The sequence below is a fragment of the Terrapene carolina genome, unplaced genomic scaffold, assembly GCF_002925995.2.
Source record: "Terrapene carolina triunguis isolate 2854851 unplaced genomic scaffold, T_m_triunguis-2.0 Scaffold210, whole genome shotgun sequence".
Taxonomy (NCBI): domain Eukaryota; kingdom Metazoa; phylum Chordata; order Testudines; family Emydidae; genus Terrapene; species Terrapene triunguis.
The window spans coordinates 5,703,711-5,729,321 of record NW_020664561.1 but is presented as its reverse complement, the minus strand read 5'-3'; the positions used below and the strand labels follow the sequence as shown (position 1 = coordinate 5,729,321).

General features: G+C 49.0%; 1 protein-coding gene across 3 annotated transcripts; it reads left to right on the top strand.

The window, feature by feature from the left end:
* Positions 1 to 107: 107 nt before the first annotated feature.
* LOC113407215 (dimethylaniline monooxygenase [N-oxide-forming] 4-like) lies at positions 108 to 23,492 on the top strand. Of its 3 annotated transcripts, none has more exons than XM_026655411.1 (9): positions 108 to 213; positions 7,984 to 8,121; positions 9,541 to 9,720; positions 10,588 to 10,750; positions 12,105 to 12,250; positions 13,309 to 13,508; positions 16,209 to 16,561; positions 17,010 to 17,082; positions 22,866 to 23,492. In XM_026655411.1, exons 2-9 carry the CDS (start codon positions 7,990 to 7,992, stop codon positions 23,293 to 23,295), a joined length of 1,677 nt encoding a protein of 558 aa, XP_026511196.1. In that variant the 5' UTR covers positions 108 to 213; positions 7,984 to 7,989; the 3' UTR covers positions 23,296 to 23,492. The 3 variants fall into 3 exon arrangements, with proteins under 3 accessions (XP_026511196.1, XP_026511195.1, XP_026511197.1); XM_026655410.1 differs by having other exon boundaries at positions 13,291 to 13,508; XM_026655412.1 differs by lacking the exon at positions 108 to 213 and having other exon boundaries at positions 8,043 to 8,121; positions 9,545 to 9,720; positions 13,291 to 13,508.
* The last annotated feature ends 2,119 nt before the right edge of the window (positions 23,493 to 25,611 follow it).

Sequence of the window (25,611 nt, the reverse complement as noted above, 5' to 3'; positions counted from 1 at the left end):
CCCGCGGGGCGGGGGGGGGGCGCAAGGTGGAAGTGCGAAACTTCCTTGCACCAGCCCTGGGGGAGGGAGGGTGTAAAGGTCAATGGAGCTGAGGAATGAGAGTGAGCTGTAACCGTCTGGACTTTACTCTCTCATGTAATCTGTAACCAGACAAACTTCACCCAAAACCCAGTCGAATCCAAAACAAAAAAGACACCACATTGAACCAGAAAGGTGAGTTTCTTTACTTAGAGTCCTTATTCCCGACTGCATTTTTCATGCTTTCAACAATCAATCTGCAAACTTGGCGTGTGTCCAGAACCCCAGGGAGGACTGTGATTGGCAAGTGTGAAAGAAAGGTATGATAGGGAAATGTTATGCCTTTGTTTGAAAACTACTTGTTGCACACATACAGAGCAGCATTTCTGTATTAATTCCATCATGTGCTGAAAGCACACATCCAGAAGCGTACTTTTTGCTATGACTTTGGATAAATGTAAGTAGCCTTTTTTCTTTTTCTTCTTCTTTGTTACAGCTTCTGTTCATAAAAGAGAGACAAGACGGGTGAGGCAGTATCTTTTATTGCAGCAAGTTTTGTACGTGGCAGGGACAAGCTTTCGAGCTTCATAGAGCACTTCTGCAGGGCACTTATGTTCTTAAAATGACATTTACTGATATAGTTTATAATACATATGTGTGTAGCTAAAGTTGTACACAAAATATGGAGTAAAATAAGTCCCATTTTCAAAAGTGACTCAGACACTTAGGAGCCCAAGTTCCATTGACTTTCAATCAGATTTAGGCTCCTAAGTACCTACATTCATTTTGAAAATGGGACTCAATAAAATTGTTCAAAGTGGCCATAGTTCCTATGAAACAAGAAGTAATTAAAGTTGTAGGTAGTTTTCCTTTATGTGCTCCATTTTTTTTTAAATTGGCTTTCTAACTTTCTGGATAGAAAAGTAATAAACTGCCTCCTGAATTTTCTCATGATGTCTCAGATTGGGGAATTTGCTTAGCAAGCATCAAATAAATCATTCTACTTCTTATCTCCCTCCAACTGTTGATTGAACTAACCAATTGGTTTGACACCTGGGAAGCTTACAATAGGGTATGAGACTTTGTCTTTTACTGAGCATTTGGAAAGTGCTGGATTACAGATATTTATTTGCTACGTAAGCAAAAATTACCCATTTTAAATGTTTTTGCCCCCACAAGGTCTTTTGCTTATTGCTTTATTGGGTGCCTTAACAGAAACCCAAACAATTGAGAACATGGAAATGTACAGTTTTATTTCATCTTAACTCTGAATTTCCTGGGTTTCTAATGTTTGGGGCTTTTTTGTAATAATGGCAATATTCTTGCCATGTTACTTAACCTTTAAATCACTGATACATTCTCTCATCCTTTGCCGCGGCTTAACAGTTTTATTGCCTGGCCTTCACTTAAAGGTCTCTAGGATGGAGCAGTCCAGCACTGGGTCAGTATGGCACTATGTGAGTCCTTACTTTAAAGACACATCCTTAGCCATACTCACGCAGCAGCACAAAGCAGCCTTAAACCTGGCTTAAAGGGTCAGGGGCTGATTCCTCCAGCATTGGGGAACCTCCAGTAGTGCAGGTGGTAGCAGCTCCAGTGCTGTCCCTGGTACCATGGAGCAGAGGGTGTGGCTATGGTAAACAGGAGGGGTTATCCCCTGCCAATCAGTACAGCTCCTTGGGGCTATGAGTAGGCTTTGGGACACTTTATTTAAATAATGGTTTATTGGATATGGGATTTTTTTTTAAATGAACAAATTAAAAAATCCAGCCGCATGATGGGAAGAGGCTTTGGGACTACAAGGCTAATAAAAAAGCCAGGCTGTTGCAACCAGGGGCCCTCCACTTCCTGTGCTTTGCACTTTCCTCCACTTCCTTGTACCTGTGTACACCAGCATTCAACTCTCTCGGCCTAAGGCAAGGCATTATGCTGCAGGAACAGCATCGGGGAACCCCACAAAGGCTTGCTGGTGGCCCACCAGGTGAGAAACACTGTGCTATGGGGTGTAGTCCTAGCAGAAAATTAATAACTGGGTTTAATGAGAGCTGCAGTGAACTGCACCTGCTGGAGGAAAAGTGCTCAGCTACTCAAATAACTCCATCCTGCACAAATCGCTGCAGACGCAGTCAATGAAGCTCCAGTAAGAAGCATTATGGTATCAGAAGCTCTCCATTTGCTGACCATACCATGAGGGCAGAGATAAGACGAGTCCCTATGTTTGGATTCAGTCTGCCCAAATGTCAGGGGTTTGGTTTGGCCTGTTATAGAGAGGAGTTACCCACCAAGGTCTGATTCAGATCCAAACTCCAGGCAGATTCAGGTGCAGGAGTGCAGTTTATTCCCATCTCAACACAGCAGCACAATTTCTATCATCTTCTGACCCCTGCCTTTTCCAATTAACCCTTTCCCAAGCCACAGTTGTCTTCTCTTGATGTCTTCATGATTTAATTGTTTACACACACGGCTGATTAAACCTGTTAAACTCGGTCACTAGTAAACCCCAGAATGCCATCTGAGACAATTCTCTCTTGGCACCTTCACCGTAAATTCCAGTTTCTCTCTGGTTATCAAGTGAAAAACTTGAAAGGGCGAAGGAATTTCCTTTCCCTGACTCTGTAAGTACAAATTATTAATGAAACTGTCTCAACAAAGGCAAATGAGAAGGATCAAATGTGAATCCACAGGATGAAAAAGAAATAATCAGAACCCCACATTTTCAGGAACACTGAGGTCCACAGATCCCATTGGCAATCAGGACACGTCTATGTAGTCACGTGACCGTTTCAGCCTGTTTCACCTTGATCTTCCAGGTGCCTGATGGAAAGCTGTATTTATACAGTGCCCCATCAGTGTAGAATCTGAGCACCTCGCAATCTTTGATGTATTCATCCTCACAATACCCTGGGAGGTATTGTGTTCTGTTCTCCCCACTGTACAGAGGGGGAACTGACACACAGAGTGACTAAGGGAGGTACCCAAGGTCACACAGGAAGCCTATATTAGAACAGAAACTTGAACTCAGGTCTCCTAAGTCCTAGGCTAGCAACCTAACCACTGAGCTGTTCTTCCTCTCTGCTACTTTTGTCTTTTGCATCTCACTCCTACTATGTTCCCCGTTCTTCTGGACTGAAACGAGGGCAGGTGCTTATGTTGTTAACTTGCAGGCCTTTGCATGAGGGTCCCTGAGGAGTCCTCTCTCCTCAGACAGAAAACTGTGTAAATTGTCCAAGACAAGCCAGTTCTTAAAAACAAGTTTTATGTAAAGAGTTACAAGCATGGGAACAAACAGAGAACAAACAAACAAATTTAAACGCTCAACACTGCTCAGGGTTGCCTGGCCCCAAGGCCCCCCCAGGATGGCCTACTGCCAGGGGCAGTTACAGGAACCCTTTCATTCTCTTATAAGCAAAGATCCTTCTGTGCCCCACGTTGGTAACCGCTGACAGTCTGTCCTTGCTGGCTTCCTGCTGTGTGAGTGTGTCTTGTTTTAAGTGGAAAAGATGCCCTGCTATTCCAGTCAGAATCCATTATCCTATTGCCTAATATAGGTGTCCTGGTTAGCTAACGACCTCCTATTGTCAAGGCAGGCAAATGGCATTCCAGGAGATTACAGCCTACTCCACGGTAATAGTTTGAGAGCTAGATGATATCCCAGTTACAGGGCTGGCTGCCGCTCTTTTACCTTTCTGGTCTCTCCGAGTGCGTCCCCTCAGGCACCAGGCTTCCTGTTCACCACTCCTGGGGTGGAATCAGCCGTTTCACCCACTCTTGAGACTGGGCGCTGGGCTACAGCACCCTTTGTGACAACCACGTTTACCCAACAGGACCGACTAGGTTCAGCACCCGGGGTCCTTTCCTTTGGGAATCTGTGACCAGTGGTGCGTACAGTCAGAGTGTCAGCTTCACCCAAAGCATTGTCTGTTTTGGAGCAGGAATAAAGCCCCGAGAGAAAAAGGATTGAAAACAGCCTACACACGTCCATCTTGGCAGTCGATCCTACCCATGTGGTGGATGGTAACTAGGGTTACCATATGTCTGGATTTTCTCGGACATGTCTGGCTTTTTGGTCCTCCAATCCCCATCCGGGAGGAATTTCCAAAAAGCGGGACATGTCCAGGAAAATAGGGAGGCATGATAAGGGGACCGCCTCCTCCCCGGGCTCCAACTTTCCTGGCTCCCGCCGCTCTCCCCAGCGCAGCAGCAGCCGGAGCCCGGGAGGAGGTGGCTGCGAGCTCGGATGCCGCCGCCAGCCGGCGCCGCTCAGCCAGGGCCGGGGCCGGGCCGGAGCCACTCGGCCGGGGCCGGGGCCAGTGCCCCGGGGCCCGAGCCGAGCTGGAGTCACTAGGGCCTGGTCCGGGGGTGCTCGGCCTAGGGCCGGGGCTGGTGCCGCTCAGCCGGAACCGGGGCCGGCGCCCCAGGGCCTGAGCCGAGCCGGGCCGAAGACGCCGGGGCCAGAGCCTCTTGGCCGGCCGCCGGAGGGAGCTGCTCGGCCGGGGGGGCCAGACTGGGCCGTGCCTCCTCGCGCCCTCCCCCCCGCCGCCCCAGCTTACCTGCTGCTTGCCTGCCTGCCTGTTTCAGGCTTCCCATGAACATTTGATTCGCGGGAAGCAGGGGAGGGGCAGGAGCAGAGGGGCAGAGCGTCCAGGGGAGGGGGCGGAGTTGGGGCGGAGACTTTGGGGAAGGGGCAGAGTTGGGGCGGGGAAGAGGCGGAGTTGGGGCGGGGGCGGGGCCCCTTGGAGTGTCCTCTTTTTCCAGGACTGCAATATGATAACCCTATGGAAACCTAATGTTGGGCTGCCAGCCCCCTACTGGAACTTAGTGAGTTAGTGAGACTTTGTCCGGCCCTCTCCCCCACTAGAAGAAAGGAGAAGGGCCAAAGAGGACTCAGAATCCTGAGACTGATAGTCCCCAGGGCCACTGGGGAAGAGGCTCGTTCTCCAAATCAGCCAGCTTGACAGGGAGGGCAGGCCAAAGAGTGAGTCAATAGCCTGGGTCCCCTCCTTGTGAGCTGGGGCTGCCAGAGCAGAGCAGAGCAGAGCCAAGGAGATAGCAGCAGCTGGAGCTTGGCTGGAGACAGCAGCAGCAGCACTGAGCTGGCGGTGGGGGTGGGGGGAACAGAGCTGGGCTGGAGGCAGAAATCAGCTAGAGAGGGAGCTGGAGCAGCCCGGAGCCAGGAGCTGGGGCAGCGCAGACCAGCCACACCGAGAGTGAGCCAGGGCTGAGCTGCAGTGGGAGCCAGGGGGCCAGAGCCGGAGAGCGGCTGCCGTCTGGGCCACAAGTAACACTGGAGCAGAAAGAGATGAGCAGCTGAGGAGGGCAAGGGAGGACCCTGGGCAGTGAGGGCCCAGCAGAGGGAGATGTCACCAGACAAGAGGCCTTGAGGCCGGAGTTGGAGGGGGGACATGACCCTGGACGGAAGGGGCCGACGCTGGGGAGAAGGATCTCATTAGAGCCTGAGGGCGTGTATCCACCACCAGAGCAGTGTCTGACCTGTGGTATCACCACAGTACTGCCAGGGCCTGGTAGGGAGGCCTGGGAGGTGTGAGGAACAGGCTGTGAACTTTCCTTATATCTCGGACACTGCTGTTCATGGTGTTCTCCTTGCCCATGGGGGTGGGGAGTGGGGCTTCTTCCTTTAACCGTTTCCATTCTTCCAGTTGCTCTTTAATTAATTGTATTTGGTTTAAACTTAGAGCAGTGCTCAATGTGTCAGGAAAGCAGCCGGTGAGGAGAGAGCACCCCGGCATGGGGACACCCTAGCCCCTGTCCTGATTGACCACGACACGATTGGAGGTCGAGCCCCACAGGAATTCTGGGCCCAGCCTTGTCGGGGTTACAAGGACTCTGCCACACAGGAGAGGGGAAGGGGAGCCCTCGACGTCAGCAGGCCTCTGGGTGAAGGGAGTGGGAGGGAGGACTCAGATCCTTTTGCTAGCCCATTTCACCGGGGTAGTGCAGAAACCAGGAAAGTTCCCCACAATAGCGGGACCATTCCCACGGTTACACTAGGCAGGCTTCACTTCCTCAGGCACCCCTCAGTGGGTAACTGGCTCTCAGCCGGATTCTCCCAAACAACTACTGCTCCACCTCTGGAGAGAAAGTTCCTTTGGTCTTCTGTACTCGTGACCCCTTTCCTTTCATGTTCCCAACCAGTTCTATAGGTTGCCAGGAGGCAGAATCTTCAAAGCTAATAGTTTGGGCATTGATTCTGAAAGCCCTTAATTGTTTGCTGAGGGGTGGCTTATCCTGAGCCATTCTTGCTCTTTCTGCTTGTCTTTTCTAACAGGCCCCTATTAGACTAGCCCACTATTGTCCTACAGTGACCCTCCAAATAACCAGGTCAACCTACAACATTCATAAACTATTGCAGAGCAGTTGCAAACTGTCACTGGATCTTAATGGCCATGTCTCACCCCAATGGTTACTTCATCCCCCGAGATGGTGGCTGGGTCTGAAAGAGCCTGGGAAGGGTTTCCTCCACAAAAGAGCTTCCACCCCTTTGCCTTTCGCACAAGTCCTCAAACATAATTTTAGCAATTGGCCATATGGGGCGAAATTCTGGCCCCATTGAAATCAATGGGACTTTTGCTTTTGACTGCAGTGGGACCAGGATTTCATCCATAAATCTTAGTTTGCTGCTGAGCCCACTTAACGGATTCAAGAAACTGACTTCAGGCAAGCCAGACTTGAACATTTTGGCGAGGGTTTAAAAGACACCAGTGCCTGGTGCTGCTGAAAAGCAGGGATGTTAAGATAACCACAGTTGTTGGTCACAGATGGGCATTGCCCTTAATCCTAAAGACATTCTCCCTGCCAGGGCCGGCCTTAGGGGTGGGCCCCCTGGGCCCACGGCGCCGTGGTCAGGGGGATGCCATGCAGCAGTACAGAGGTACACACTGCTGGCTGGCAGGGGAGCACCACAAACTCGCGAAGGCGACGCATGTGGGGGGTGCCCAGATTTCTCCCTGCTTCCGCCCCGCGGAATGGAGAGGGGGGATGAGTGGTGACACAGATACTGCTCTCCCCACTCCACAGATTGCTCCATGCCCCTCCCTAGGGGTCTGTGAAGAGGGGGAGAGTGAAGAGCAACATCAAGCACTCCATGCATCCAGGTCACTTCCCCACCTGCAATGTGCTGTGAAGCGAGCATCGGGAGCTGCTGCCCTCCCCTTACGCAGCCCCAGTGGGGAAAGTAGCCTGTATTCAGAGAGCCCTGACGCTGCTCCTCGCTCACAGGCCCTTAGGGGGACACAGAGGAGCAGCATTTGAGGGGGGAGCGAGCAGCAATGCCAGCCGCTCTGTGCATCCAGGTCGGTTTCCCCACATGGGCGCAGGGGTTAGGGGCACGGCGGGGGGGGGGCGAAGGGGTTAGGGGTACAGAAGGAACAGTGCAGCACAAAGTTAGGGTGGCAGTACACCATATACCATGCCACCCTTATTTCTCCGCTGCTGCTGACAGTGGCACTGCCTTCAGAGCTAGGCGCCCAGCCAGCAGCCACCACTCTTCAGCCGCCCAGCCAGTTCTTAATTTGTGCAGGGGCTTGCTGGGGCTGAGTCCCGGCACCTCTTTCAATACAAATAAAGCACTGAGGGAGGCAGCGGGGGCTTGAGGGGTGGGGAACCTGTGAGGGTCAGGGGGGTGAGGAGCCCACAGGGGCATGGTGCAATGGGGCGGAGCACCATGCCCATGGGGGCCAGGAACACCAAAATACAAGTTCACCCAGGGTGCCATTTTCCCTAAGGCCGGCCCTACTTTCTGCCCTGAAAAATCCCTGTTATTGCAGCAGCCCAGCAATACAAATTTTAACATACGTATTAACCTTTGTCCTTTACTGGGCTGCAGAAATTCCAACTACTTCATCATTTATTTCCCTGCCATACTCCAGCTTAAGCTCTTACAGTGCGAGGCATTGAAGGAGTTCCAGAGAGCAACTGTGACACCAACTTGACTCTCTCCTGATACAGGAAAGCATGGTCCAGAGGGTGGCAATCATTGGAGCTGGGGCCAGTGGACTGGCCTCCATCAAGTGCTGTCTGGATGAGGGGCTGGAGCCCACCTGCTTTGAGCAAAGTCATGACATCGGGGGCCTCTGGAGGTTCACAGTGAGTGGGATTTCCTTATCCAGTGACTTTTAACAAGGTGTTTATTTTGGACCAGGCTATGTGTTGCTATGAATATTACCATAGTTTACATTCGCAGCCAAGGAAGAGACTGTACCCATGGACCTAGGCACATTTTCAGACTAGACTTGGGCTTTCCTTTCTGACTTCACGGAGAGAAGGAGATGGAACGACATGAGCCATAGTCTCTGGCATACACATATCTACTATTCCCCAGTAAAGTCAGTACTTACATTGAAGCAATGCGCCAGAGTCTGGAAATCAGGTGTATCCAGTCCCTCAATAACACCATTATAGAGACAGGGATATGAGGAGATTGAGGGCTTGTCTACATGGGGAAATTGACCAGAGTAGCTACTGCAGAAAAAATACTGTGACAGACCCAGACCAGTGGGGTACAGGAGTCTGGTAGAGGGCAAATATATTGGTCACTGGATGAGTAGTTTTCTGTTCCCTGAGTGACCAGAGCAGGGGCTGCACTAGAGTAATCAGGAACCTGCTAGAACCAGTTAAGGCAGGCAGGCTAATTAGGACACCTGGAGCCAATTAAGAAGAAGCTGTTAGAATCAATTAAGACAGGCTAATCAGGGCACCTGGGTTTTAAAAGGAGCTCACTTCAGTTTGTGGTGCGAGTGTGAGGAGCTGGGAGCAAGAGGCGCAAGGAGCCGAGAGTGAGAGGATGTGCTGCTGGAGGACTGAGGAGACCAAGCGTTATCAGACACCAGGAGGAAGGTCCTGTGGTGAGAATAAGGAAGGTGTTTGGAGGAGGCCATGGGGAAGTAGCCCAGGGAGTTGTAGCTGTCATGCAGCTGTTACAGGAGGCACTATAGACAGCTGCAGTCCACAGGGCCCTGGGCTGGAACCCGGAGTAGAGGGCGGGCCCGGGTTCCCCCCAAACCTCCCAATTGACCTGGACTGTGGGTTCTTCCAGAGGGGAAGGTCTCTGGGCTGTTCCCCAACCCACATGGTGAATCTCTGAGGCAAGAAAATCCGCCAATAAGCGCAGGACCCACCAAGATAGAGGAGGAACTTTGTCACAATACATTCTGGAATAGCTCCCCATGTGGACACACTTACTCTGGAATAAGCATGTCTGGTTTGTTTTTGTTGTTGGGTTGTTTTTTTTCTGTGTTATCTGAATCCGCTTTGGAAGTGGATTAAGCTAAACCAGGAAAGGCACTCTTCTTCCAAAATAAGAGAATAGCTATAGCCCTTTAAATTTACCTTATTCTGGAATAACTTCCCAGTGTAGACAAGTCCTGAGGTGGTGGCATGGAACCCATGTGTCTGTTCTGTGTACCAGTGGGCTGTTTAACCCTGCTCTGATGAACCAAGTCAAGTAAATCCCTCTCGGTCAGTCATTTTTTGAAAACATGGTTGCATATTTTGCATTTGACACAGGAAGCTGGGAGGATCAGTGTCTACAGATCGGTGATAACCAACACCTCCAAGGAGATGATGTGTTTCAGCGACTTCCCCTTCCCAGAGGATTTCCCCAACTACATGAACCACTCCAGACTCCTGGAGTATTTCAGAATGTACGCCGAGCGCTTCAGCCTTCTCAGATACATACGCTTCGAGGTAAGAAGGGAGTCAAAGGCCTGGTCTACACTAACCCCCCCACTTCGGACTAATGTACGCAAATTCAGCTACGTTAATAACGTAGCTGAATTCGAAGTACCTTAGTCCGAACTTACCGCGGTCCAGACGTGGCAGGAAGGCTCCCCCGTCGATGCTGCGTACTCCGCTCGCCAAGCTGGAGTACCAGCGTCGACGGCGAGCACTTCCGGGATCGATCCGAGGCACTTCCGGGATCGATCCGGGATCGATTTATCGCGTCTTAACCAGACGCGATAAATCGAACTCAGAAAACCGATTGCTTACATCCGGACCCGGATGTAAGTGAAGACGTACCCAAAGGTTTGTGTGTGTGCGGCGCTGCAGTTGACACGTCAGGCCTTCAGGTCTGGCCAACCTACGTTTGGTACAGGACCCAAAGAGGTGTGGGGACAAAGATGGCTTAACATTTAATGTCACCTTCGTGCTCTCCCAATCCTGGAGTTAGCCAGGCTGGCAGTCTGACCCCCACTGCTAGTGAAAGGAGACTCAAGGCTGCCCTAATATATGGTGGCTGGTGACAGGTCATACCCCTCAGCTACCCTTTTCAGCTATTTAGCATTACTGTCTTGGTGCAAAGGGGTTGGAGCAGGGGTCTTGCATACTTACAGAAGAAAGAAATGTCGGTATCTCCAGGCTTACCCAAGCACTGAGGCCCAGATCCTCAAAGGTCTGTAGATGCCTAACTCCCAGTGGAGTTCATAACTCCCAGTGGGATTTAGGAACCGAAGTATCTTCGGGGATCTGGGTCTAACCGTTCACACACGGAACCGATTTACCGAAAAGAACAATCCATAATGATGTTTTGATTTTCATGTGGTTTCCTGTAAGACCACAGTTCACAGTGTAAGGAAATGCCCAGATTTCTCCACCACTGGCCAGTGGGATGTTTTCACTGAGACTGATGGGACGGTTGAGTCGGCCGTTTTTGACGCTGTTATGGTTTGCAGTGGCCATTATGCAGAGCCCCATTTACCACTGGATTCTTTCCCTGGTAAGTCCTGCATTTACGGCTGAACGTATTAAAGAAAGCCGCACGGCGTGTGGGGTGAAATTCAGCCCTGGCAAAGCCGTCTGTGGCGGGATGAATTCCAGCATTAGTGAATAAGGTGAATTCACATATGGACTGGAATACGGCTCCCTGTTTGCTTCCCTACAGTGCCCTGCCTGTGTCCTTCTGATCTGCCTAGAAGAGATGGTCTCTGTAGTAAGAGGGTATTTTATTCCTAATGTCCTTTCAGCCCTTGCCTCGCTAATGAGGCTGCCAATGAGGTTATTAATTAGCCCCAGCTGTGAGGGTGGTTTAATGTGATGCAGGTAAAGCACAAACTGAAACTGACTGCCTGAGGGGTCACTGGTATGACATAGCAGAGTAGAGCTAATACACAACTTCCCAGATCTACAGGGAGAAAGCGTATAGCTTTGCAACTAAGGAGAAAATCAGTCTGACCCATTTTCCGTGAGTTTTCTGCCATGCCTCACTTTGGGAAGCCCCACCCTTAGAATCCATGGGGGGGAAGATTTCATAGCCCCCTAAAAGAAAAGGCAATTGGCCGCACCTTCTCTCATGACAAGATGAAAATCTAGAGGGCCAAATCCTCAGCTGGTGTAAATTGGTGTAGCTATTGAAGTCAATGGAGCTATGATGATTTATATCAGCTGAGGACCTAGCACAGAATTTGCAAAATATTCTGAAGGATGATGATGGAAAGCACTAATATATAAGAAAAACAATGAGGAGTCCGGTGGCACCTTAAAGACTAACAAATTTATTTGGGCATAGGCTTTCGTGGGTAAAAAAACCCACTTCCATCTGAAGAAGTGGGGTTTTTTACCCACGAAAGCCTATGCCCAAATAAATCTGTTAGTCTTTAAGGTTCCACCGGACTCCTTGTTGTTTTTGTGGATACAGATTAACACGGCTACCCCCTGATACTAATATGTAAGCTAAGACAATTCATTGTTGTTATTTGTATATATTCCATGATCTCTGCAAACCCCCAGGCCTGAGTTGAACCTACTCCACACTAGAGGAGCATGAGGAAAATGAAACATTGATGTCAACATATTAGCAACTCCAGATTTAAAAAGGTGGCATTGTCTTGGCATAGGAATAAAAACCAATGGGCCCAGAGGATAGGATATTGGATCCTCTCAGGGTACTCAGGGCTCCACACATCACCCAGTGAAGTCAAGACTCCTATTGATCTGAAGTGCACTTGAAGTGGGAAGACTAAAGTAATTCAACAGGGATTAAGGGTCAAAAACAATGCTGTCCAGACAGAACTGTCTCAATGGAACAAGCACATTTATCTAATGGCAGGAGATGCTCCCTGCTTTTTTCACAGGTATAGAAAATTGCTTTAGAGGCCAGTACCTCCACAGCTGGGAATACAAAGACTCTGCCAGTTTCCAAGGGAAGAGAGTCCTTGTGCTCGGTGTTGGGAATTCTGGAGGAGATATCGCTGTGGAGATCAGTCGGGTGGCTGCTCAGGTACAGCTCTGGGATGGTGTAGAGATTTGGAGTCTGAGTTTCTCATGCACACACAGCGTCACTTTGGGGTGGCTATAATAATAGTCCAACGGACCACAAGCAAAGGCAGATCAAATCCTGGGGAGCACCAGCCATGCTGATCGTGGTTTCTCTCTCAACACTATAACTACAATATCTACTGTTACTACTTGTATAGTGAATTGCCCCAAGTACACATGCCACCCTTTTGAAAGCGGAACGTATGCAATTGGCAAAGAATTCTAAGTAGATCAGAGGTTCCTGGACAGAAAGCACCTGTTCCTGTGACCACCAACCATCCCCTCCCTGCCAGTTTTCTTCCTTTAATTCCATCATCCGTTTTTGTCCTATCTCACACTGGTCTCCACCTACCAAGTTCCATCTCCAAAGTAGCTTTGCTGTTTCCAGATCAGCCACATGCAACCTGGCACCTTCAGGTCCTAGATGTGCCCCAGAATCCTTTGCGTAGGCTGCCAAGGAGTCTTCTTTGAAAGAAATGGAAAGCGGGATGTTGAAAAGGTTTCACTGATAGTCCTGCACTCATGAGCAGGACCTGGGACTATTCTCCCACCTATCCCCCAAGTCAGGAAACATAGCTAGTATCCTGAGGTCTTCAAAAATCCTAATTACTGCCCATGGAAAGTGCCTCAGGAAGGATGCCAGACGATATTAGAATGGCATGAACAAACTAGTAGCCGAGGACATACCGAGATTAGGTATTGCCAAGTGCACAGAGGTTCAGATCAAGAGCTATAAAAAGATACATTTCAATTTCCTGGACTGTTTTGCAAGTCAGTTCAGCAGATAAATTGGTGGTTTTGCAGCCACTAGGAGTCAGAGAGAGACACTGTGAACTGACTTGTTCATCTGGATCCTGGTTCCTTGCCCCAACCTCCTTATCTTGGGATATTCTGGTTAGCTCTCTACCCTTCCACGCTGAAGGCCTCCTAGCAAACATGCAAGATATGATTTGACAGTGAACAAAAAAAGGAACCCAGATTCCCAGGCAATAAATTTCTCAGGCCTCAATTATTTTCCAGGTGTTTCTCAGCACCAGAAGTGGCACGTGGGTGATTAGTCGTATTTCAGACCATGGCTTCCCTCTTGACATGATGCTCACCACTCGCTTTCACAACTGTCTCGAAAACTTCCTCCCATCAGCCCTCATGAGACGGCTAAGACTGAAGAAGTTCAATACATGGTTTGACCATGCAAATTATGGCTTGATTCCTCAGAAAAGGTGCTTTCTTTGTTTTCTGTGTAAATCTCCCGTTTAATTTGGGGAATAGTTACAGATTAGCAAAGCCCTACGTTGCCTTGCTCATAGGCAGTTCTAGTTTAGGGATTAACATCTATCTGCCAATGGTGGCAATTTTTCACGTTTGTTTCCATGTCATACTTTTGTGTGAATCGATCCTTACTGGTAAGATTGACAGCTGCCCCTTTTGGAGAACAGTGTAACAGACTGGATCTATAATTTAAGGACCTAGAATATTACCCTACAGAAGGCAGGAGACTGGATAGCTCAGGAGTATAGCTAGGTGAATTTTTTTATGCAAACAGTTTTTTCCACTGCAAAAATGCAGATTTGGGTCAACTGAAACTATTCATTAATTTGGGTCAAATTTGACAAAAGTTTAGGACAAAAAATGAAAAAAAATATTTTTTTGGAAAAATTAAAATGTTTTTGTTTTGGTAATTTCAAATTGAAATTTTTCCACTTTTTGGAAAGTGGTTTTCTTTTGGAATTTATGTAGATTTAATTTTAAAAGAACATTAAAAAACATTTAAACCCTCCCAAACTAAAAACAAAATGAAAACAATTGTTTCAGGTTGAACAAAACATTTTGTTCAATCCAAAACTATGTTTCAGGGCTGTTTTGGGATGAGGTTTGTTTTGTTGAGGGGGAAAAAAATTTGTTTCAGCTCAACCTGAAACAATTTTTTTCCCCAATTTTTCTGTTCAACCTCCAAACTGAAAAATGAGTGATTTGCTCAGCCCTACTCAGGAGGCTGACAAAGACCCTTTAGCATCTAGGTGACTGGTTCAAATTCAGCCTAGGTCAGTGACAGGAACTTAGGATCACTACGTTCTGATCGCTGTTTGGTTGACTACATGACATGAGTTCCTACATGACATGAGCTCAGCTTTCCACTCAAAGAAACATTACTATTGACAAGAAAAACACCATTGTAAGGCTAGATTCTCCTTTGCACAGCCTGAGCAGCATGAAGAAGTTGGAACCTGACTACACCTGGCCAGCTGACTCTCAGTGGGTATGAAGCCAGCACAGCCAGCTTCTCCACTGACCATCCTACCCACAACTCAGGGTGGGCTGGGGGTTGGGCATAGGTGAAAGTAAGCCAGTACGCCCCAGTGCGGTGTACCGGCAAGAGCCGGTGCGCTGTACTGGAGCGGATCGGCTTCCCCTGGTGGCAATTTAAAGGGCCTGGGGCTCCCAGCAGTGGCTGGAGCCCCAGGCCCTTTAAATTGCCGCCAGAGCCCTGCTGCTGGAGCCCTGGGGAAGCAGCGGCGGGGCTCGGGTGGCAATTTAAAGGGCCCAGGGCGCCTGCCGCAGCTACCGCCCCGGGCCTTTTAAATCGTCCCCAGAGCCCTGGGGTAGCAGCGGTGGAGCTCTGGCAGCTATTTAAAGGATCTGGGGCTGCGGCAGCCACTACTGCCCCAGCCCTTAAAATAGCCGCCGGACACCCGCCGCCGCCTCCCCAGGGTTCCGGCAGCAGGGCTCCAGGGACAATTTAAAGGGTCCGGGGCTCGGTAGCCTCTACCGCCCCAGGCCCTTTAAATCGTCCCCGGAGCCTGCTGGAGCCATGGGGTAGCAGCGGCGGCGGGGCTCAGGCGGCGATTTAAAGAGCCAGGGGCTCAGCCACCGCTACCGCCCCAGGCCCTTTAACTTGACGCCGGAGCACCGCCGCCACTATCCCAGGGCTCCGGCAGCAGGGCTCTGGGGATGATTTAAAGGGCCCAGGGTGGTAGCGGCAGCTGGAGCCCAGGGCCCTTTAAATCATCGCCCAAGCCACCGGCTGCCGCTGCTACCGTGGGGCTCCGGCAGCGTGGCTTGGGTGGCGATTTAAAGGGCTCGGGGCTCCGGCTGCCGCTACTGCAGCGGAGCCCTGGGCCCTTTAAAGCTCTGCCAGAAGCCAGGGCCCCTCCGATGGTTATTTAAAGTGCCCAGGGCTCCGCTGTGGTAGCAGCAGCTGGAGCCCTGGGCCCTTTAAATCACCCCTGGGGCTCCCAGCCGCCTCTGCAGTTGGTAGCTCCGGGGGTGATTTAAAGGGCCCGGGGCTCCCAGCTGCTGCTACCACAGCCCCAGCCCCGGGCCCTTTAAATCCTGATTTAAAGTGCCCGGGGATTTAAAGGCCCCACCTCTTCTGGTAGAGGCCACGCCCCCTCCTAAGGACTCTGGAGTACCGGTAAATCCTTTAAGTTACTTTCACCCCTGGGGTTGGGTGGAGTACAGCTCTGTTCCTCCTGGCCCAGTTGCAGTGTGGTGCCTAGGGATCAGACCCAGCTGTCATAAATTAGGCTGCTCTAACTTATGCCACAGCGCCTTGAGGATCTCAGGAAGCTATACCAGCCCCAACCGTTCTCCGTCTTCTTCTACATGAAGTACACCTTGGGGCAAGAGAGAATCTAGCCGACAAATGGTAGTCCCAGCTGGTATTGGACAGACAGCTCTGGATTCTGACTGCTTCTGCTTATCCACAGAACAGGGCAAGCTCCCTCCACATTTCCCCATCTACACACCTCACCCCTGAGCACCTACGTGCTCCATGTCTGGTCTTCCCCCATTAGCTCTTCCACACCTCACAATTCATTGTAGTATAGCCAGAATTCCAGCTCTGCTTTGGTTCTTTATCACACCCTGTCAGAGCAAATACTGCACTCAATCTCTCGCTCTCCCTTCCTTCTATGTGCCAGTCCAAACCTAAGCTTAATTGTGAATGATGAGCTGCCAAGCTGCATCCTCTGCGGTGCTGTTGTGGTAAAACCAAATGTGGAGGAGTTTATGGAAAGCTCAGCTGTCTTTGAAGATGGGACCGTAGAGGAGAACATCGACATGGTGGTCTTTGCTACCGGATACACTTTCTCTTTTCCCTTCCTTGAAGAGTCTGTTCGCAACATCTACAGAAGCAAGTACGCCCTTTACAAATACATCTTCCCACCCCCTCTGGAGAAGCCGACGCTGGCTGTCCTAGGCCTTATAGAGCTAACAGGCTCCATCATGGCAGGAACAGAACTCCAGGCTCGTTGGGCCACAAGGGTCTTTAAAGGTAGGCAGACATACACACGCTAGCTTTGATCTAGCTGGTGTGCTAAAAATAGCAGTGTAACCACGGTCGCGTGATCTGGCCACCTGTGTACAGTCTCAGCTAGCCCCTCCCACCACCCGTGTTGCCATTAGTAGAATGTGAGTCACACAGCCAACATGACCCTAGACAGAGCGTAATTCCCCAAAGAATTAACACACTAGCTTCTCTGCGACATATGACTTGGAGCCTCAGCTGTGTAAACTCACCTAGCTCTGCTTGTTTCAGGGGAGTGGTGTTGATTTGCACCAGCTGAGGATTTGGCCTTTAATACTTAGATCAGCTCTTGCTAAATATGTCCAGCCTCTGATGTAATCAGTGAAGGAGCTCATAGTGGACTGACTGGTTTGAGGACTTCGGGATCATCTGTGCAAAGAACTAGTATGTTCTCTCGTTTCTCTTATGTTCCCAGGGTTGAATCAGCTCCCTCCTGCCAGCAGGCTGATGGCTGAAGTTGCTAAGAAGCAGCAGCATCTAATTAAACAGTACGAAATGCTACTTATTCTATTCCATATTCAGGGCATGGTGCTCCAGTCAGTAATATCGCTGCTGAACAGGGGAAGGTAGCCCCTCTATCTATCCGTGTCACCAGAGACTCTGAGTGCCTCACAGTATGTTGCTGTATTTATCCTCACCACAATGCTGTGGGGCAAGGCAATGCTGTTATCCCCATTTTACTGATGGGGAAACTGAGGCACCTCAGCTAGACCTTTCAGGAAGTGAAGAGCCTAAATACCTTTGAGGATCTGGGCCCTAGAAACCAAGTGACTTGCCCAAAGTCACATGGAAAGTCTGTAGAGGACAGGGACTCAGGTCTCTCAAGTTCTAGACTAACACTCTAACCACTGTACCATCCTTCCACTGACTCACTAGCTAGATTAATAGACTTTTTTACTGCAATTTTTTCCCTATCTGTTTGGGTTTTGGCTTTTAATTCTCCTTCTGTGGAACCAAACAGGTGACGAAGAGAGTCAGGGGAAACTCTTCTAACAGAGGCTATGTCTCCACTACAGTCCAAGGTGTGATTACAGGACATGTAGACATACCGTGTCAGCTGTAATCTGCTGCAGCAGCACAGGTTAGCCTCCCAAGTAGGTATCCAGGGTGCCAGGTTGGCTTGTACAGACTGCACTGAAGCCCATGCTGCCGCAGTTTGACTGCTACTGGTACCAGCTCCACACATCCTGCACTGACGCCTCCGATTGCAAGGAGACATATGCATTTCTATGGCTAACAAGACCCTAGAATGCCATTAACCAACGCTCCTGAATAGAGGGGGGTTGGACTCGCAAGAGTTCATTTGAAACATTTATTTTGTTTCATTCATGCCCTCTTCCAAGTTTTTGAAACTGAATGAAACTGAGTTTCACACAGATTCAAAACCACCCAGAAATGGCACCAGTTTGACACAACAGCACTCAAAATAGATCCATTTCTACTGGGAACCAGATCCGAGTGAGCTCAAAGGGATCACAAACTTTTTGACAAACTTGGACCAAGTCTCGAGTTGCAACAGAACAAAACCAGGTGAGCTTTGCACATTTTGGGATTTATTTGATCCAGCTCTAACCCTGAAGTTAATGTTTTCCTCTAGAGCAGTGGCACCATCTTGTGGCTAAAAAGAAATGGCAGCTGTTTCCTGTGCCTGGATTCCCCTTCTTCCTAGTTCAGGAGAAACAGGAGTGAGAGTCAACCACTGATTATAAAACTGAAAGAGTTCTGATTGCAGGCCTGTCTGATGAGGCTGCTGGTAGAACAGTGTGTGCAGCATTCTACACTAGTGCCTGTTAAAACGATGCCTGCCAGGATTGCAGGGGGATCCTCTGGCAATTATAACACTGCATACAAAGTGTCCCTCTAGTAACCACACCTTAGTTCTGGGGGGGATCCCATCAGCTGACCCCATTTAAGTTCCAAGGGAATTTCCTTTCATGACCATGCTGGTCCTCGTGCTTTTCTGGCTATGTTGCAATTCTCACTGCTTCCCTCTCCCCCTAAATCCAGCTCAGGGAGAACGTGGCAGGGAAGACATGACAACAAAAATCTTCTCATGGGCTTAAAGCATGGGCAGCAGGTATAATAGGCCAGGGGAAGCTAAGCCTCCCCAAACAGGATGTGGTGCGCCTCCCTCTGGAGGCATGCCGCTAGCCTGCTGCCTTTGGAGCGCTGTGACCGAAAGGGCGCCCGGGCCACGGCCCCACCCACGCTCCACCTGAGGTCCTACTCCCATATCCCACTCTTACCCCATTGCCCTGTCCACATTGCTCCTCTTCCCATCCCTCCCGCCTGCCTTTTGTGCCTCTTCTCCCCTACCCCCATGGCCCCTCCACCCACCGTTCATGCTTCTTTGCCCCTGAGAGGCAGAGAGGCATGGGGAAAGGAGACTCTCAGGGGAGTGGGAGGATAGAGGCACAAGCAGTGAGGGAAGGGGGGGCTTGAAGGAGGGGGTAGAAAGACACGAGTGGCAGGGGGAGGGGCTTGGAGAAGAGGGGCTGAGCAGGAGCGGGGCCTTGGGTGGAGTGTGGGTGGGACCTTGGCAGGAGGATGCTGAGTGGGGCTGAGCCTCAGGGCGGAGCAGGAGGTGGAGCCACGGTCTGGGCACCGGTAGCCCACCCAGTTCTAGGGAGCTTCCGGCACTCAGGCCCAGCCTCCCCAAATCCGGGAGTCATGCGCCACCCATGGCTTAGAGAGAACCATAAAATATGGAACTAGCCAGGACCCTGAGAATGATCTTTAAAGGTCCATTTGCTTGGGCATTGTAGACTTTTATCTATGACCTTCAAAACCCATCATCTCAACAATTGTCTCCCCTTCACAAGGACTGAGGCTTTGTCTTCACTACAAAAAAAAAGGTGTGTTCTTAACTCAAGCAAGAGCTAACTCAAGGCAAAACCCTAGTGAAGATAAAAACAATATTAGAAATGGAAAAGGTACAGAGAAGGGCAACAAAAATGATCAGTTTCCATCTGAGGAGAGATTAATAAGACTGGGACTTTTCAACTTGGAAAAGAGATGACTAAGGGGGAATATGATAGAGGTCTATAAAATCATGACTGATGTGGAGAAAGTGATAAGGAAGTGTTATTATTCCTTCTCATAACACAAGAACCATGGTCATCCAATGAAATTAATAGGTTTAAAACAAACAAAAGGAAGTATTTCTTCACACAATGCACAGTCAACCTGTGGAACTTGTTGCCAGGGGATGTTGTGAAGGCCAAAACTATAACAGGATTCAAAAAATAATTAGATAAGTTCCTGAATGGTAGGTCCATCGGTGGCTATTAGACATGCTGTGGGTGTCTTAACCTCTGACTGCCAGAAGCTGAGAGTGGACGACAGGGGATGGATCATTTGATGATTGCCTGTTCTGTTCATTCCCTCTGAAGCACCTGGCAATGGCCATTGTCAGAAGGCAGGATACTGTGCTAGATGGACCATTGGTCTGACCCAGTAAAGCCTTTATGTTCTTATAAGGAAGTTTGTAGTTTTCACATGAGTTAGCAGGTCGAGCTATACTTAAAACCTAGACTTTAATTCGACCTGCTGCCACAGGTGAAAACTAAAACCTGCCTTGTCCTCACTAGCATTTCCCCTCAAGTTAGAGTGTGACTTCACGGCAGAGTTAGTTGCATTGGAGTTACTCTTTTCAAGTTAGCCTGGCTTGAGTGAGAGCAGCCACACTGACATAACCCACCAGCTGCTTTTCCACATTGGCTCTGTGCTCAGGCATTGTAACCCCCCTTCTGGGGCACCCCTGATCTCCAAAGGCAGTGGAGGGCTCGGTTCCTCCCTCCTTGGGAATTCTTTGACACACACCGCTTTGGGACCAATGGGATCTGGTTCCTGATGAATGGTGTCTCCACCTATTGGCTGAGGGTTCAGGTGGCCACACTGCTAGGACCTCTAGGAATAAGCTAACTAGTGTAGTAACTATGCCCAGATAAGAATGACAACTATTCATTTCCTGGAACAGGAAAAAGGGGAATTAAGGAAGGAGAGGAGAACAGGAGAGACACTTCGGAATGGCCCTAAAATGGATCCCTGACCTGTGTTACAACAATGGCCATTCCCAAAGTCTCTGTGGTTCGCACAGCGTGGTTGGAGATCAAGGGGCAGGCTGGCATCGCTGTGGGCAATTTCACAGTTGGCTGGTTGGTGTCCCAAGCGAATCAAGCCACGGCTGATTTCCGGCCTCCAGTGCAGGATGGGCCTGTGGGCGATGTGGTCTTCCAGCTCTTAGAGTTGCCACAGCTTCTGGGTGTTCAGGCTTCCTGGAACAGTGCAGGGCCTCTGAGTCAGCTTCAGGCTTCTGACCAGGAGAGTCAGAAAATGGCTTCTCCTGCATGCAGCCAAAGAGAATACATCCCTTCCCCCCTCCCCCACCTCTCCTCCCCCGCACAGGTGCTCCATTTCCGAAGTCACACAGGGGCCAGTCCGGCATGTCCATGACTGGTCCCTCCAACACAAGCCAGTAGGAAGGCAGCCTCAGTCTCCACACTGTGCTGCTCCCTGTGCTGCTGCAGCCCTAGACTGGCAGAAGCTACACCCATACATGGCACAGTGAGTTCTGGGAACATATGCCATGATTCTTTGTGCTGCAGTAAGCTGAGCTGCTCTGTGAATTGTGGGAAGGCACTGGACTATCGGCATTCGAGGGAAGCTAGCCTGCATCCACACCACAGAGTAGTTGTGTTAGCAGATGGCAAGTTGTACCAAGGTGAGTTTGTCTATAGGGACTAACCAACTCAAGTTAAAAGCATCATCGCACTTTCTGCACGAGTGGGACTCAAGTGAGGAGCAACACTCGAGTAATAACTCAAGTGAACTTTGCAATGAAGACAAGCACTTCACTAACTCCAATGAGCTAACACACCTCTTTTTTTTTATATCATGACAACAAGGCCTAATGCAGAAAGAGTGAGGATGTGTTCCAAATCCCAGTGACTGTCACACCTACTCATGATCTCATTACATGGGCGCTGGTTCAAATTAAGATCAAGTTAGTGATCGAGACAAAAAAATCACCTAACTAATGGCTGATGGTGAACTCTTGTGAGATGAGTAGATGATCTCAGCCTAGCTCTTAATGAACTGGTGACAAATGACCTGAGCAGATCAAAGCAGGCAGACGGAGGTGGGAGGATATGGTCCCTTATCTTTTTAACTCTCCTCAGAGGGGAACCCTCTTAACTTTCATAGCCCTTCTCTGGATCTTTTTTATTTCTGCTGCTCCCTTTTTCAGACAGGGTGGCCAAAACTGAACCAAGATTGTTAGGGTTCCCTCCCACTCTGAACTCTGGGGTACAGATGTGGGGACCCACATGAAAGACCTCCTAAGCTTATTTCTACCAGCTTAGGTTAAAAACTTTCCAAAGGCACAAATTCTTCCTTGTCCTTGAATGGTATTGCTGCCACCACCAAGTGAGTTAGACAAAGATTCAGGAAAAGGACCACTTGGAGTTCCTGTTTCCCCAAAATATCTCCCCAAACCCCTTTACTCCCTTTCCTGGGGAGGCTTGAGAATAATATACCAACCAAATAGGTAAACAAGGTGAGCACAGACCAGACCCTTGGGTTTTTAGGACACTAAAAACCAATCGGGTTCTTAAAAGCAGAACTTTATTATAAAGAAAAAAGTAAAAGAAGCACCTCTGTAAAATCAGGATGGAAGGTAATTTTACAGGGTAATAAGATTTAAAACACAGAGGATTCCCCTCTAGGCAAAACTTTAAAGTTACAAAAAACAGGAATAAACCTCCCTCTTAGCATAGGGAAAATTCACAAGCTAAAACAAAAGAGACTCTAACGCCATTCCTTGCTTACTTACAATTTTTGTAATCTTAGATGCTCATTTCAGGTAGGGGTTTAGGAGAGGTTTTTTTCCTGCCCTGGTCCCTCTCTGGCCAGGAGAGAACAACCAAAAACCTCCCCCCACAGATTTGAAAGGATCTTCTTCCCTTATTGGTCCTTTTGGTCAGATGCCAACCAGGTTATTTGAGCTTCTTAACCCCTTACAGGTAAAGGAGGGATTTTATGCTACCCTTAGCTGTATGTTTATGACAAAGATGAAGGGCATAACATTGATGTATATGATGGCATTATGTTTTCAGTGTTATTTATAGCCATGTCTTCAATGGTTTGTATATCTGACCATTTGCTCTGCACAGAGCTTAGTATGAATCAGGGAAATGGGAAGGAGTTTCAGTCATGCATTTTGGGTTTACACAGAAATACAATAACCTCTTTGTTTTATTTCCTAATGAAGGGGTCTTTCCAACAAGGAGAGCAAAATCAAGATGAGTTACATTGGCTACATGGATGAAATTGCATCATGTGTTGGTGTAAAACCCAACGTGCTGCTGCTGTTCCTGAAGGATCCCAAGCTGGCCCTGGAAGTTTTCTTTGGCCCATGCACCCCTTGCCAGTATCGCCTGGCTGGACCAGGAAAATGGGTAGGAGCCAGAAACACCATCCTGACCCAGTGGCACCGGGCTCTGAAGCCCCTGAGAACTCGAGTCATCAATGATTCTTCCAATCACTCTTTGGTTTTCCACTGGCTTACAATTCTTGGCCTTCCTGCACTCCTTTGTGCTGGTTTACTTATTTGTAAATATTCCCCTCAGCTGTGGTTCCCCAGGGTAAGATTAGGTGCTATTCCCATACGTAAAATGGGCTTCATGAAAGGAGGGCTCTGAGTAGCTGGTGAAGGTTCTAAGCTGTGCTGCTAGAAGACAATAACTTCAATGTCTGGAACCATTCATAATTCCAAAAAAATTCAGACTCTTCCAGCCCAGCTCATCCCAATCAGATTGACACCGGAAACCACCCCTGGCCTTGGCACTTTGAGAATACACACACTCACTCTCCAGCTAATATGAAGTTGGTCCTGAGGTCAACTGTTGGCTGAGGAAGCCCTGACAATGCAGAGCCAGAGAGAGCAACAGAGACTATAGGGATTACCAACTCAATCAATGCCTCAGATTATTACAATTGAGATGTCAGATGTTTCATTTGTCTTTCACCATTGACCCTGCTTGTTTACTGATTACATATTGTTTGTCTTGGATTATGAAAATAGACTAGTCAGCTTCTCTTTTATACAGAGAGAAGTTGTATAGATAAGTTTCTAATCACTTTCATTTTCTGATTCTTTCCCATTGTGTGTTTGCTACCAGGTGTAGTGCTTACCTTAGCCAATGAGCCACACTCCCTGGTGCCCTGCACCTTATGTAGTTATTTCCAACAAATAATTATCTTGTCTCATACCCCACTCAATGTCAACCTGGGTTTGATTTACCGCAAAGGCAATGGAACCTTCTGAATTGGTTTTGTACTGGACATGGAATTTGTGCTGCAGCAGAATTTTGGTGGCATTTATAGACAGTCCATTATGTCAATATGGGCAGCCACAAACCATGATACATATTGTTGAGGACTGCCAAATGACTCAACTTCCTGGAGGTCTTTGTGCCTTGAACATCGTCAATAAGAACACTGTGGCTTGGTTTGATCAGATTCCATACGCAAAAATAAATAAATAAAATAAATTTCCAACAATACAAACAGGATGCAACTCTTTAGCATTCTGATGTTAGTAGCATTTTACACTCATTTGGACAGAGGCAGGACTAAGAATTATCTAGACCATCCCTGACAGGTGTTTGTCTAATCTGTTCTTAAAAACCTCCAGTGGTGGAAATTCCATTACCTCCTTAGGTAATTTATTTCAGTGCTTAATCACCCTGACAGTTAAGAAGTTTTTCCTAATGTCCAACCTAAACCTTCCTTGCTGCATTTTAAGCCCATTACTTCTTGTCCTGACTTCAGTGGTTAAGGAAAACAATTTATCAACCTCCTCTTTATGACAACCTTTTACATACTTGAAGACTAATATGTCCCTCCTCCGTCTTCTCTTCTCCAGACTAAACAAGCTTATTTATTTCAATCTTTCCTCATAGGTCATGTTTCCTAGACCTTTAATCATTTTTGTTCCTCTCCTCTGGACTTTCTCCAGTTTGTCCATGTAGTGATTCTATGGCTGTCCCTCCCCATCAGGCTCCGAGGGAGGCTACTCTGTCTCACTATGTCAGTAAGGGTGTCAATTAGCAGGCTAGGGCTCTGAACCTCTGGGCGGGCAAAGCAACAAGCAGTCTTTAGCCCAAGGCCTCCTGGCTTGGGCAGACAGCAATTGACAGTCTAAGAACTCTGATCCTTTAGCTACAATCTTCATGCTGGAGCAGGCAGCAAACACCTTCTGGGGCTCTGGGTGGGCAGAGCAATAGGCAGGCTTTAGCCTATGTGAGTAGGCCTGCTGACCTCAGGTGACTAAGCCACCATCCCCCTTAGGGGACCTGGGCCCACCCTACTCCACTAGGTCCCAGCCCAAGCCTCTAACAGTGGCGGGTGGTCCCACCACTATGTCAGCAGGGCAGTTACTGAAAAACACTGACTCATTTTCTGGCCACACAACCAGACTAATATCTGGCTTCCCTGGGCTACTTCCTACCCCTGGCTGTAGGGCTTCGTTGCTCATGGATCCCCAATTTCCATGGGGTAATCATCTGGCAGAAGTCCTGGCAGCTCCTCAGGGTACTCACCTGGTGGCAGTCTCGGCAGCTCCCTTCCTTCGGGGTTCTCCTCTGGGTCAGAGACTGGCATAGCTCAGTCCTTGGTCCAGGGGCTGGCCACAAGGCAGAGGCACCTGACTCCTTCCCTGGCTCTGGCCCACCTGAGCTAGAGACCTCACCTCTTATACTTCCTGTTCCTCCCCTCTGCTTCTGGCACAGAGGCGGGACTTGCCTAGCTCTGCTCAACAGGGGGTGGAGAGTGGTTCCTCTCCGTCAGGCTCAGAAGGAGGCCACTCTGCTTCACTACAATCCACGTTTCCTGAAGTGTGGTGCCCAGAACAGGACACAATACTATAGTTGAGGCCTTATCTGTGCTGAGTAGAGTGGAAGAATTTCTTCTCACGTCTTGCTTATAACACTCCTGCTAATAAAGCCCAGAATTAT